Here is a 14,819-nt window from a genome sequence, read left to right on the forward strand (position 1 = left end):
GGAAACCTAGTTGGTCTAGTTATGTGAGAGAAGAAATTTTGCAACTGGATGCCTGTAAGAAAGTTGTTTGTTGGTGGGTTGGTTGTATGTTCCAATAGATTTATATTAAAGTCCCCTATAAGTATGATTTTGTTGTTTGTTGATATATTTTGTAGAAATGTGTTAAAGATATCAGTAAATTTATCTACTGCTACTGTTGGGTCTATAAATGACACAAACTAAAAAGTTAGCAGTTTGTGATTATTTTAACTGTGTTAATTTCTGTATCTTTATTAGTAAATGTTAAATCATGTTGTTGTTCTGAATTTAACAACTTGCAAACAAGGACTGAGAGACCTTGAGGCCCTGTTTCCTGAGTAAGATGATAGAAGTGGTATCTGTGAGCCAGGTTTCAGAGAATACTATAATGTCCAGAGGGTTGTCAAGACAATTAAGGAAAGACTGTATATTATCTGAGTTTTTGGGTAATGACCTTGAGTTCATATGAATTATGTTAAGGTGTGATACGTCTTGAGGAGTAATTATATTGTTAAAAGAAGAGAGGTCATAGTATTTTGAAAAGGTATGCAAATCAGAGTGCCCATACATTTCATTAATGATTTCCACAGCAATGTCATTTGAGTTAATATGCATATGATCAGGTTGAAGAGGGAATGGTATAGATTAGACATGGTTGGAAAATGTGAGAAATATAACAAAAATGTATAAATATACTATTAATGATAACAATAGGGTTGAAAACTGAGCCAGGTGCAAAACCTTATGACACTTAATAAAATTATTAAAACTGCTTAAAAAGGAAATAAGTTTTGAAGTAAGAGAAGTTTATGCAATTATAACATCAATATCATTAATTGTAGCAATAACAATAATATTACCAAGAGCAATACTAGCAAAAGTATTAACAGTGGTAGTAATATCAAGAATATCAGGGATAGCAGTTGTAGTAATATTAATAGCAATAATACTAATAGTAGTAGAAGAGACAAAAAATGCAATAGCAAAAATAAAACTAATAGTAATAATAGTAGCAATAACATTTTAACAATAGTAATTGTAATACCTAAAGCAATGAAAGTAATGATGTTAATGGTAATAGCAATAATAATAATAATAATAATAATAAAAATAATAATAATAATAATAATAATAATAATAATAATAATAATAATAATAACAGTGTTCTAATATTGTTCGATGTAGGGACAGGATTGATGCTCACCACTTGTTTCCTGTTTGACTGACTACCGCTGCTACCACTGTATCGAATAGTTTTATCTCTCCTCTTCTTTACTTTTGTTCTGAGTTTAGATGAGATACTCACCACTGCTGGACCAGATGAGGAGCTTGGTGTGTTGGTAGTGTGGAGGACCAGTAGTGAGCTTGGTAATGTTGTGGCATGGCGGACTGTGGGCTGATATAGTTGATGTGTGCGAGTAAAAGACAAGATGATGAGAGTTCTTCTTGATTTAATAGTAAGCAGAATGTACACACTTGATACGAGATGAGATTATAATGTGACAATTGATTGCTCTCTTTCTCTGAGGTGATATGAAATGATGACTGAGCAGCGTCTCTCAAGACTAACTGTGACTGAGTGGAACTGACCAAGCAACCAAGGCTGACTGCTGACTCACTGGGACTGACTCTGAACTCTGACTGACTGAGCTCTGACCGGGGCTGAGACTGACTGAGTGAGCTCTGACTGGGACTGACTGACAGACTGACTGAGCTCTGACTGAAACTGACTGACTCACTATCATGTGGGCTATATTTATCTGAGCATAGTGGATCACGTTTTAGGTTTTTGGGAGAAATAACCAATGAGATGCCAGGAAATGAGGTGAAAGGGCCAATGGGTGAGCCTGTTATTTTAGTCAATGACCTTTAGTCAATGACCAAGAAGGGAAAGACTCAGAGCGAACACAGGTGTTTTCCCTAAGGACTGGAAGTGAGGTGTGAAATTTGCTTGAGAGGTAGAGAAGAAATGTTAAAAATAGAATAGACTGGCTGGCCATGGGCACATGTGGGATGAATATATGAACACATCGCATGTGTGATGGATATGAAATGGTGAATATACATATATATAATAAAAATAATTGTTGAGGCTGATACAATAGCAATAACAATAATAATATTAGCAATAAAAAATTAGCAGCAATAATAATAGCAATAGGAATAATTGTAGAAATAGTAATAATGGATTGTATTATCAAATGAAACAGTAATAGTAAATTGTATTAGTAACAGTAAGAAAATAAACAATAGTTGTAATAATAACAATAGCAAAAGTATTAGCAATAACAATACTAGTAGCAATAGCAATGATAATTAGCAATGGCAATAAAAGTAGCAATATCATAAGCAGTTATAGCAATATTAATAGTAAGACCAATAATAGTAGCAATAACAATTTTAATAACAATTCCAATAGCAACAGAAGTAATACTAGCAATAGCAATAATAATAATAACAATAACTATAGCAAAAGTAATAATATACTTATAACAATATCAAAACTAGTAGCAATAGTAATAGTGGTAGCAACAGCAATAGTAATAATAATAAAAAATAAAATTCATTGCTTATAAAAGAGAAAAATAATAATAGTAATAATACTCTATCTATATGTAGGTATGTTTCATACAGGAACTGCCACATGTAGACCTGATGGCTTCTTGCAGGTTCCCTTATTTTCTTATGTTGTTGCTAATTCTGTTGCTGCTGTTGCTGTTGTTGCTGTTGTTGTTGCTGCTGTTGTTGCTCTTGACTTTGTTGCTGAATTTTTTGATATCTGATAAAATCTTCCATAATCTGAGGATAAGTTTTGAATATTTGTAAAACCATAGATTGCTGATGAGGATCTGTGGTATTCTTCAAAGTATGTAAGAGCTGCTGCAAGGCCTTTTTTTTGTGCTGGCTAGGCTGGCCTAGTTGGTCTGGGGACCCCATAACTGATGCTGGGCCAGGTGGTCCTTCATTTTGGTTGATCGGGTTGGGTTGTGCCATCATTCCTGGTCTAATGCTACCAACCTGACCCGGTGGCGGTTGCCCTATTATTCCGCCAGGACCAGGATTGGGGAATCTGTAGAGGTTAACAGAGTATGTGAATACTCTTTCTTAATCACAAGATTAACTTAAAACTTTTAACTGTACACACACAAACATTGTAGCATATATAATTACATATAAAGAAATTAAATAATTGGTCTGTCATATTTGCACATTTTCATGTGTGAATTTTGTTATCTATGAATATCATTTTTTTTTTTTTTTTTTTTTTGTGTGTGTGTGTGTGTGTGTGTGTATATATATATATATATATATATATATATATATATATATATATATATATATATATATATATATATATATATATATATATATGTATGTTACTGTATGTAAAGCGTATGTACCTCACGTCATTATTCCTCGGCATTTATAAGTGAAATGTTCAATAGTTTTCTATTTGCATGAAAACGTGTAATATGTGTAAGTATCAGTATTTAATGCTATATTAAGCACCAAAGCCGATGCTCACTTGTTAGTAGTGTGGGGTTAACCTGCTAGTCGCCTGCGGGCATCACTCATGGCCAAGTCGCGCTCAGACAAAGACGGGCAGGATGGTGACCGAGGTAAATACTTTAATTTTGTAGTAAAAACTGATTGTCATAGTGCCAAGTTAATCGCATGTATTGTTAATGAATATTATAATATGTTGAAAGTGTTTAATATCAATGTATAATGTTATTTTGTAAGAAATTGAGACCGAGAACTTGTTCGCAGTTCTTACGGTCATGCCTACCTCATCAATAAACGTGTCAGGGAGAACTGCCTTTCCTCGACCCTACGATGATGGGTGTGATCAGTAAAACAGATCACCTGAGAGCCAATTGATGCCCAGCCGGTGCGGCTACAGTAAGAACTCGACCTACAAGCAAGAAATTGGTTCCATGTGAAACCGTAGCAAGAGTGAGTCACAGGACGAGGGGACGCTGACGTAAGCCTATAGGTTGACCTCTGAGGCCCCGGGGTCAGCTCTACCCTTGACGACAACCACTCCCTTCTACCCACTGTGCCTCGCCACCATTTTGTAGAACCCATGGTCACAGGCAAGAAAGTATAATAGTATGTATGTGCACTGAATTGAGTAGCCTAAGTGAAAATTACCCACAATTAGCTAGTATTAAGAGTGGCAATTTTAATTGCTCTTTCAGTGTCTCAGTATTGACACAATTAAGTTGTTAGATATGTCTGATACTGAGGAAATTAATGCCGTAGATGGCCATAGGGAAGGTGAGGGTGAGCAAGTGGACAGGGATCAAACTTGTATTGAAGAAGTTAGTGTCAGGGAGCGAGTGCTGACCGACAAAGGAAGAGAATATCAAGTCAGTGTAACCAAAGGAAGAGCAGAGTCCTGTATGCGTAAATGGAGCGGTGTTACCAGCAAAATTAAGAAAGGATTAAAAATTGTAATTAGCCCCTTTGAATTAGAGCCCATGTCAAGTGAAGTAATAAAGGCATTTCATCAGTATTATGTGGAATACACAAAACTGGTGGAACTAGAGCCAGAAAAGTCAGAGGAGCTAAGTGAAGAGCTGGAACACAATCAACGAGTTCACCATGAAATATTAGAAAGTATAGAATGTAAAAGAAAGGAGTTAAAGAATGACAGAGGATCAATTTGTTCTAGCAAACGGTCTAGGCATTCTAGAGTCTCATCTACTTAATCACGTTCATCAGCACAAAGAAAGCAAGAAGCAGCAGCAAAAGTAGCCAGACTTAGAAAGGAAATGGAATATCATGATAATTTAGAAGAGGTAGAAATTAGGTTAGCTAAGACAAAAGCAGAGGCAGAACTTATGTTAGCTAAGACAAAAGCAGATGCAGAAGTTATGTTAGCAAGAGACCAGGCAATGTTTGCAAAGAAAAAGAAAGAGAGAGATATAGCAGTTGCTAGTGCAGAACTTAATGCTCTTAGCTTAGTTGAAGAGGAAGTAAAAATGCTTCCAGGTAATGATGAAAGTGTAGAGAAGCAAAGTTATCTTCAACAATACATAGAGTCACAAAATGAAATGAAAGCACAAGCAATTGCAAATCAACAAAGTGACAATGCCATGCCTCACAAATATGTTACATTCCATGACCCACAGGAACCTTCTTGCATTAGAGATAATGAATTGATGACAAATGAAGTACATGGACAAATATTTAGTGAACCTCAGGTAATAAATCTCAACCCTACAGCTCAAAGTCTTGTACCAAGCTCTCATAGACACACTCATAATGTCAACATGCCTAATAATGTGAGACAGAATCATCAATCCTTTTCCCATCCTGGGGGAACCTTTGCAATCAACATACCTGATCCCAAGTGGAGCCTCCCTCCAATAGAGCCTAACACTTTTGATGGAGAACCCATGGAATTTCAAAGTTGGTTGAAAAACTTTGAAACTTATGTAGAGTCTAAAACTTCTATTGGTAAAGAGAGACTTGCCTACTTAGAGAGGTATACAACTGGTGAGGCAAAGGATGCCATTAAAATGTTAATGCACCTTAACTCTGATGCTGACTATGTGCAAGCAAAGAAAATTCTTAGTGATAGATTTGGAAACAAAAGCATCATAGCTGATGCTTACACAAAAAAGTTAATGAACTGGCTACCAATCTCTCCGCATAATGGTCCAGCATTAACAGCATTCTCAGATTTTTTGAAGTGCTGTTTAGCTGCAATGAAACACACTTCTTATTTGTCATTTCTGAATGATCCGAGAGAGCAGAGAAAGGTGCTAGCAAAACTCCCGGAACATATTGTTCATGACTGGAGAAAGCAAGTAATGATATATCTTGATACTAACGGTAATAACAACACTCCTAGTAGCAATGAAGAGCACCACCCACCCTTTGAAGTGTTATGTGAATTTGTCCAGAAAGAAGCAAAAGGAACAAGCAATCCATTTCTTTCCTGGAATTCAGTAAGTAAGGAAGTAAATGATTGGATCAAAACTCAAACATGGGCAACCAATTGGAAACCAAGGGAATCAAACATCATGACAAAGAATAGAGGGAGTAGAACTTTCATGGCTAAAGCAATTGAGGAAAAACCAATGTGGTCATTCCAAAGTAAAATAAATGTACAAGCCAACAAACAGTATCCCAAGGACCTGGAAAGGAAAGGACGATTCTGTCACTACTGTACAAAGGATCATGATTTAGATGATTGCAAGGAATTTGCCAAACTTGATGGTAATACTAGGTACAAATTTGCTAAAGAAAAACGGTTATGTACAGGGTGTCTAAAAATGGATCACAAAGGAAAGGATTGTAGAAGAAGGAAAGTTTGTAAAGTATGTCAGAGATACCATCCCACAGCTCTTCACAATGATGATGTGACAAGAACCGAGAGCCAAAAGGTGCCAGCACAAGCAACTCAGCCTAAAGATGATAAACCCACAGTAGTAGCAAATAAGGTCAAAGTTACAGAATCAGTGACACATGACATGCACACCATGATAGTTCCTGTATGGTTACATCATATTAGTAATGAAGAGAATAAAGTTTTAGTGTATGCCCTGCTGGATGAGCAGTCTGATGCTTCATTCATCAAGGAAAGCACTCTGAATAAATTGGGAGTTAGTGGACCATCAGTGTCACTCAATATCCACACAATAAGTGGAAAACAGATCACTCTATCAAAATTCATGGACTTAAAGTAAGAGGTTATAATGAAGAAGTGGAAATATCAATCCCTTCAGCATATTCAACAGAAAACATTTCAGCTGGACGGAGTCAGATACCAAGGCCCGAGACTGCTTGCGACTGGCCCCACTTAAAGGCAGTCTCTGACAAACTAATGAAATATGACCCAAACGTTGACATAGGACTCCTCATTGGTCTTGATTGTGCAGAAGCCATTATGGCAGAAGAGCAAATAGCAGGTGATAGCAAGAAGCATCCCTATGCTCGTAGGACAGAGCTAGGTTGGGGGATCACTGGTAAAATCTCACCCCATTCAAGTCCATTGGAGGATACAGTGGTAGTCTACAGAACAGTGACACAAGAAGTAGAAATCAATGAAGAAAAGAGGGTTAATTTCTTAGTGTTTCCTACTAAAACCAAAGAGATGATTAATCCTTCTCAAGTGAGAGATATGTTTGAACTTGACTTCAGTGATAGAAAGTCAGCTGACACTCCATTATCATATGAAGATAAAAGGTTTATGAGTAAGATGAAAGAAGGAGTACATCAGCTGAAGGATGGCCATTATGAGTTGCCCTTTCCTCTTAAAGATGATAATGTCAAGCTTCAAAACAACAAATTATTAGCAGAGCAGAGACTCAAGAAGTTAAGAGCTAAACTTGAGAAGGATAATCAACACAAAGGTGATTACAAAGTGTTCATGGATGATATGATTACAAAGGGTTATGCAGAGGTTGTACCGACAAAGGATTTAGTTAGGAATGATGGTAAGGTCTGGTACATTCCACATCATGGAGTCTATCATCATAGAAAGCCAAAAAAGTGGAGAGTTGTCTTTGACTGTAGTGCAAACTACAGGAACCAGTCACTAAACAGTTACCTGTTACAAGGCCCAGACCTTACCAACAAACTTATTGGAGTGTTGTGTAGGTTTAGGCAAGAAAGGATTGCACTTGTATGTGATATAGAAGCAATGTACCATCAAGTGAAGGTCAACCCAGAACAGAGACATGTTAAGATTCCTTTGGTGGGAAAATGGTGACCTTAATAATGAGATAGCTGAATACGGGATGACAGCTCACCTGTTTAGAGCTACATCATCTCCAAGTGTAGCTAACTTTGCACTTAAGAAAGCTGCAGATGACTACGGGTATGGATCTGATGCAGCCAAGTTTGTAAGAAACAACTTTTATGTTGATGATGGTTTGAAGTCAGTAGCTACAATGGATGAAGCTGTCACTCTTATTCAGCAAAGCAAAGAATTATGTTACAAGGGAGGTTTTAACCTTCATAAGTTCTTGTCAAACAACAAAGATGTATTAGCTGCAATTTCTCCTCATGAGAGAGCAGATGGAATTAAAAGTTTGGATTTTAGTAAGAATGAAGACACACTGCCTATAGAAAGAACTTTGGGAGTTGAGTGGTGCATAGAATCTGACACATTTCAATTTAGAATAAAGCTGAAAGACAAGCCACTCACCAGGAGAGGCATTCTGTCAACAGTGAGCTCCATATATGATCCATTAGGTCTAGTGTCACCTCTCATACTGACTGGAAAGCAAATTTTACAAGAATTATGTAAGAATGCAGTTGATTGGGATGATGAGGTGCCAGATTATGTCAAACCTAAATGGATAAAATGGAAGGATGAGCTGCACAAACTAGATCAGTTAAAGGTACCTAGATGCTACAAACCTGATGACTTTGGGGAAGTAGAAAAGGTTGTACTCCCATCACTTTTCAGATGCCTGTCAAGAGGAATATGGCCAGTGCTCATATATTAAATTAATTAGCAAGACTGGCCGAATTCATTGTGCATTAGTAATGGCAAAGGCACGTGTCACACTTCTAAAAACCATAACAATTCCCAGACTAGAACTAGCAGCAGCAGTGGTGTCAGTTAGAATCCATAAACTCTTGAAGGGAGAACTTGAGTATAATAATGTGGAAGAAGTATTTTGGACAGACAGCAAAGTAGTCCTTGGTTACATTGCAAATGAAGCAAAGAGATTCCATGTATATGTTGCAAATAGAGTAGAAACAATAAGAGATCACACTTCACCAGACCAGTGGAAATTTGTAGAGACGCAGTATAACCCAGCAGATCATGCATCTAGAGGCATGACAGCAGATGAATTGTGTAATGGCAAGATCTGGTGGAATGGCCCAGAATTCCTTTGGCAACATAGCAAAATGGATAGCCATTCCCAGTACAAGGTCATAAATGAGAATGATCCTGAAGTGAAGAAAGTTGTATGCCATGCTGTAGGTACACAACAGCCCACAGATATACTAGAAAGACTTGAGTATTTTTCTGATTGGTTTAAAGCAAAGAGGGCAGTTGCTGTATGCCTCAAGCTTCTGAACAGCTTCAGAGGAAAAGGTGATGGCACTACTAAAGTAAAGGGAAACACATATGAGCCAGTAAATGTAGCACAAGTGTCAGAAGCTGAAAATGTAATTATAAAACAACTGCAAGCAAAGGCATTCCAAAAGGAGATAAATGTACTGGAATCATCTGCTAACCATAATTCTTTAATTAAAGGAGACAATGGGGAAGGAACAAAAGTGATAGACAAGACCAATTCCCTCTATAAGTTGGATCCCTTCATTGACAAAAATGGTATCATGAGAGTAGGAGGAAGATTGAGGTTTTCTAATCTGACAGATGAATCCAAACATCCAGTCATCCTCCCCAAAACATCTCACATAACCCAGCTGATAATATGCCACCATCACAAAAGGACAAATCATCAAGGCAGGGGCATAACTTTAAATGAAATCAAGTCATGTGGATACTGGATAGTAGGAGGATCATCCCTAGTATCAAGGCACATTTCAAAGTGCATTATCTGTCGTAAAGTTAGAAGTACAACACAGGGACAGAAGATGGCAGACCTGCCTATTGACAGACTAGAACCATCACCTCCTTTTACATACTCAGCAGTAGATTTCTTTGGCCCTTTCTATGTCAAAGAGGGGCGTAAAGAGCTTAAAAGATATGGAGTGCTCTTTACTTGCTTGGCATGTAGAGCTGTGCACATAGAGACAGCCAACAGCATGGATACAAGTTCCTTCCTAAGTGCATACCGTCACTTTATAGGAAGAAGAGGGCCCGTAAGACAGTTGAGATGTGACCAAGGAACTAACTTTGTAGAAGCCAAATCAGAGTACGAGAAATGCTTGAAAGAATTAAATAACAATAAAGTCAGACAAGAACTCATGAAAGATCAGTGTGACTGGATTGTTTTTAACATGAATGTACCCAATTCCAGTCACATGGGAGGTGTTTGGAAGAGGCAGATATGCACAGTGAGAAATGTACTCTCTGTGTTACTTGATCAGCATGGTACCCAGTTAGATGACCAAGATCTGAGAACCTTCTTAGTTGAAGCGGAAAATATAGTTAATGGTTGTCTCCTAACTGTGGACCATCTTAACTCCCCAGAAAGTCCTACACCGTTGACACCCAATAATTTGTTAACTATGAAAACAAAGGTAGTACTGCCTCCTCCAAGTATTTTCATTAAGAAGGACCTGTACTGCATAAAGAGATGGCGCAGAGCACAATACCTGGCCAACCAGTTCTGGTCCAGGTGGAAAAAGGAGTATGTGCAATTCCTACAACTTAGAAATAAGTGGACAACACCAAAGAGGAATCTCAGTGTAAATGACATAGTTATCATCAAAGATCAGAATTTAGCAAGGAACCAGTGGAAACTGGGAAGAGTAACAGAAGTATCTCATGATCATGATAGCCTAGTAAGAAAGGTTAAGGTCCTGGTTTCAGACTGTAATCTCGACAACCAGGGAAGACACATAAGGGCAAACAGGACCATCATAGAGAGGCCAATACATAGTCTAGTATTGCTGTTAGAAGGTAATGCATAATAATAGATCGGAGCATCCCCGCCAAGGAGCCAGTGTAACAAAACATATTATGTGCTAATCCTAGTTTTAAGGTACATACTAATGTTAATTTAAGGTAAATTGTTACACAATTTAGGGGAGCCATGTTACTGTATGTAAAGCATATGTACCTCACGTCATTATTCCTCGGCATTTATAAGTGAAATATTCAAGTTTTCTATTTGCATGAAAACGCGTAATATGTGTAAGTGTCAGTATTTAATGCTATATTAAGCACCAAAGCCGATGCTCACTTGTTAGTAGTGTGGGGTTAACCTGCTAGTCGCCTGCGGGCATCACTCATGGCCAAGTCGCGCTCAGACAAAGATGGGAAGGATGGTGACCGAGGTAAATACTTTAATTTTGTAGTAAAAACTGATTGTCATAGTGCCAAGTTAATCGCATGTATTGTTAATGAATATTATATGTTGAAAGTGTTTAATATCAATGTATAATGTTATTTTGTAAGAAATTGAGACCGAGAACTTGTTCGCAGTTCTTACGGTCATGCCTACCTCATCAATAAACGTGTCAGGGAGAACTGCCTTTCCTCGACCCTACGATGATGGGTGTGATCAGTAAAACAGATCACCTGAGAGCCAATTGATGCCCAGCCGGTGCGGCTACAATATATATATGTATATATATATATATATATATATATATATATATATATATATATATATATATATATGTGCCTCAAAAACTCAATTCCTCCATCTATTAACTTGACACAACCTTCCAGACAACTATACCCTCTTCTTCAATGACACTCAACTGTCCCCCTCTTCTACACTGAACATCCTTGGTCTGTCCTTTACTTATAATATGAACTGGAAACTTCACATATCTCTAGCTAAAACAGCTTCTATGAAGTTAGGCGTTGAGACATCTCCGCCAGTTTTTCTCACCCCCCCAGCTGCTAACTCTGTACAAGGGCCTTATCCATTCATGTATGGAGTATGCTTCACATGTCTGGGGGGGTTCCACTCATACTGCTCTTCTAGACATGGTGGAATCAAAAGTTTTTCATCTCATCAACTCCTCTTCTCTAACTGATCTGTCTTCAGCCTCTCTCTCACCATAGCCATGTTGCATCTCTAGCTGTCTTCTACCGCTATTTTCATGCTAACTGCTCATCTGATCTTGAGAACTGCATGCCTCCCCTCCTTCCGCGGCCTCGCTTCACAAGACTTTCTTCTTTCTCTCATCCTTATTCTGTCCACCTCTCTAATACAAGAGTTAACCAGTATTCTCTATCATTCATCCCTTTCTCTGGTAAACTCTAGAACTCTCTGCCTGCTTCTGTATTTCCACCTTCCTATGACTTGAATTCCTTCAAGAGGAAGGTTTCAAGACACTTATTCATCAATTTTTGACTACTGCTTTGACCCTTTTATAGGACTGGCATTTCAGTGAGCATTTTTTTTATTGGATTTTTGTTGCATATATATATATATATATATATATATATATATATATATATATATATATATATATATATATATATATATATATATATATATATATACAGTACAGTACATGACAATGAACATGATTTGTTCCCATGTAACGTTCATTATGGCAAATGTGCGTTATAGCGACTGAAGAACCTATGGGAGAAATTAATTGGTTCCAGGGAACCAAAAAAATAATATAAAAAAATTCCCTCCCCCCTGAAAAACAATAAATAAATAAATAAATAACTAAATAAAAAAAATAAATAAATAAAATAAAATAAAAGTGAGCACATTTGCAACATTAAATTTGAGATAACACAACAAATATATATAGTATCCTCCCAAGTTTCACGCATTATCACCCCGAGTTTCATGCTGCTTTGACAAGTATCGGTCACATTTACCTACTGTCAGCGACATGTGTATACATGCAGTAAACTCCCATAAGTCGAGGTTCTCTCTCTCTCTCTCTCTCTCTCTCTCTCTCTCTCTCTCTCTCTCTCTCTCTCTCTCTCTCTCTCTCTCTCCCGCCTTCTCTCTCTCTCTGTGAAAGCAAAAAACAATCCTAAGGATTGACTGAGAATGAAAATGGAATTGCATATACATTTTTTTTTTTTTTTATGTAGGAAGGACACTGGCCAAGGGCAACAAAAATCCAATAAAAAAAATACCCACTGAAATGCCAGTCCCATAAAAGGGTCAAAGCAGTTGTCAAAAAACTGATGAATAATTGTCTTGAAACCTCCCTCTTGAAGGAATTCAAGTCATAGGAAAGTGGAAATACAGATGCAGGCAGGGAGTTCCAGAGTTTACCAGAGAAAGGGATGAATGATTGAGAATAATGGTTAACTCTTGTGTTAGAGAGGTGGACAGAATAGGGGTGAAAGAAAGAAGAAAGTCTCGTGCAGCGAGGCTGCGGGAGAAAGGGAGGCATGCACTTAGCAAGATCGGTGAGAAAAGTGAGTGAGAAAGTGAGAAAATATGAAACGAAAATGACAAAATGAATGAGGGGGAGAGATGGAGTGAGATTTCACTCCCTTGTCCTTACCTCTGACAGATAAGGGGAGGGAAGGTGACAGGGCGAGAGGGTTGAGGCGACAAAAGGGAGAGGAAAGCAAAAAAGGGAGGAAGGAACAGGCGGTGGATAGGTGAACAGTGGCTTGCACAGCTGGTGAATTAGTCTTACGAGCTTTAGTTTGTTATTCGATTAAATTTTCATTAAAATTTCAGTGCTCACATGAACAGTGAATTCATCTTGCCAATTTTGGTTCGTTATTCTGACAAAATATTTATTAAATTCCAGTGCTTGCACTACTGTCAAGTTCATTATGCCAGTCTTGATTTGTTATTCTGATCAAATATTCATTAAAATATCAATGCATTATTCCAGTGAGGTACACAACAATGCACGGTCATAATGACCGTGCATTGTTGTGTACCTCACTGTGTGTGTGTGTGTGTGTGTGTGTGTGTGTGTGTGTGTGTGTGTGTGTGTGTGTGTGTGTGTGTATATATATATATATATATATATATATATATATATATATATATATATATATATATATATATATATATATATATATATATATATATATATATATATATATATATATATATATATATATATATATATATATATATATATATATATATATATATATATATATATATATACTCCTTCATTAACAGAAAATGTCAAAACCTTTCAAGATCTAACTCCCCTCGTGATTTCTGGCATCTAGCCAAAAATGTCTCCAATAACTTTGCTTCTTCTTCTTTCCCTCCTCTACTTCAACCAGATGGCACCACTGCTATCACATCTATTTCTAAAGCTGAACTCTTTGCTCAAACCTTTGCTAAAAACTCTACCTTGGACGATTCTGGGCTTGTTCCTCCCTCTCCTCCACCCTCTGACTACTTCATGCCACGTATTAAAATTCTTCGTAATGATGTTTTCCATGCCCTCGCTGGCCTAAACCCTCGGAAGGCTTATGGACCTGATGGGGTCCCTCCTATTGTTCTCCGAAACTGTGCCTCCGTGCTTGCACCTTGCCTAGTCAAACTCTTTCAGCTATGTCTGTCAACATCTACCTTTCCTTCTTGCTGGAAGTTTGCCTACATTCAACCTGTTCCTAAAAAGGGTGACCGCTCTAATCCCTCAAACTACCGTCCTATTGCTTTAATTTCCTGCTTATCTAAAGTTTTTGAATCTATCCTCAACAGGAAGATTCTTAAACATCTATCACTTCACAACCTTCTATCTGATCGCCAGTATGGGTTCCGTCAAGGCCGCTCTACTGGTGATCTAATGGCTTTCCTTACAGAGTCTTGGTCATCCTCTTTTAGAGACTTTGGTGAAACTTTTGCTGTTGCCTTGGACATATCAAAAGCCTTTGATAGAGTCTGGCACAAAGCTTTGATTTCCAAACTACCCTCCTACGGTTTCTATCCTTCTCTCTGTAACTTCATCTCAAGTTTCCTTTCAGACCGTTCTATTGCTGCTGTGGTAGACGGTCACTGTTCTTCTCCTAAATCTATTAACAGTGGTGTTCCTCAGGGTTCTGTCCTGTCACCCACTCTCTTCTTATTATTCATTAATGATCTTCTAAACCAAACTTCTTGTCCTATCCACTCTTATGCTGATGATACCACCCTGCACTTTTCCACGTCTTTTCATAGACGTCCAACCCTTCAGGAGGTAAACATATCACGCAGGGAAGCCACAGAACGCCTGACTTCTGATCTTTC

General features: G+C 37.6%; 1 protein-coding gene across 7 annotated transcripts in view; it reads right to left on the bottom strand.

Moving 5' to 3' along the window:
- Positions 1 to 1,452: 1,452 nt before the first annotated feature.
- LOC135105640 (histone lysine acetyltransferase CREBBP-like) overlaps positions 1,453 to 14,819 on the bottom strand; it is a 49,277-nt gene continuing 35,910 nt past the window's right edge. For 4 of the 7 annotated variants that reach the window (XM_064013995.1, XM_064013994.1, XM_064013997.1 and 1 more), the window contains one exon: positions 1,453 to 3,088. In XM_064013995.1, the coding sequence (XP_063870065.1) occupies positions 2,713 to 3,088 (376 nt within the window). In that variant the 3' untranslated portion in view covers positions 1,453 to 2,712. Of the gene's footprint in view, positions 3,089 to 8,182; positions 8,254 to 14,819 lie in introns of all 7 variants that reach the window. The other 3 variants (XR_010270935.1, XR_010270934.1, XM_064013999.1) reach the window with 2 other exon arrangements.

The sequence above is a fragment of the Scylla paramamosain genome, chromosome 12 (genome assembly GCF_035594125.1).
Source record: "Scylla paramamosain isolate STU-SP2022 chromosome 12, ASM3559412v1, whole genome shotgun sequence".
Lineage (NCBI taxonomy): Eukaryota > Metazoa > Arthropoda > Malacostraca > Decapoda > Portunidae > Scylla > Scylla paramamosain.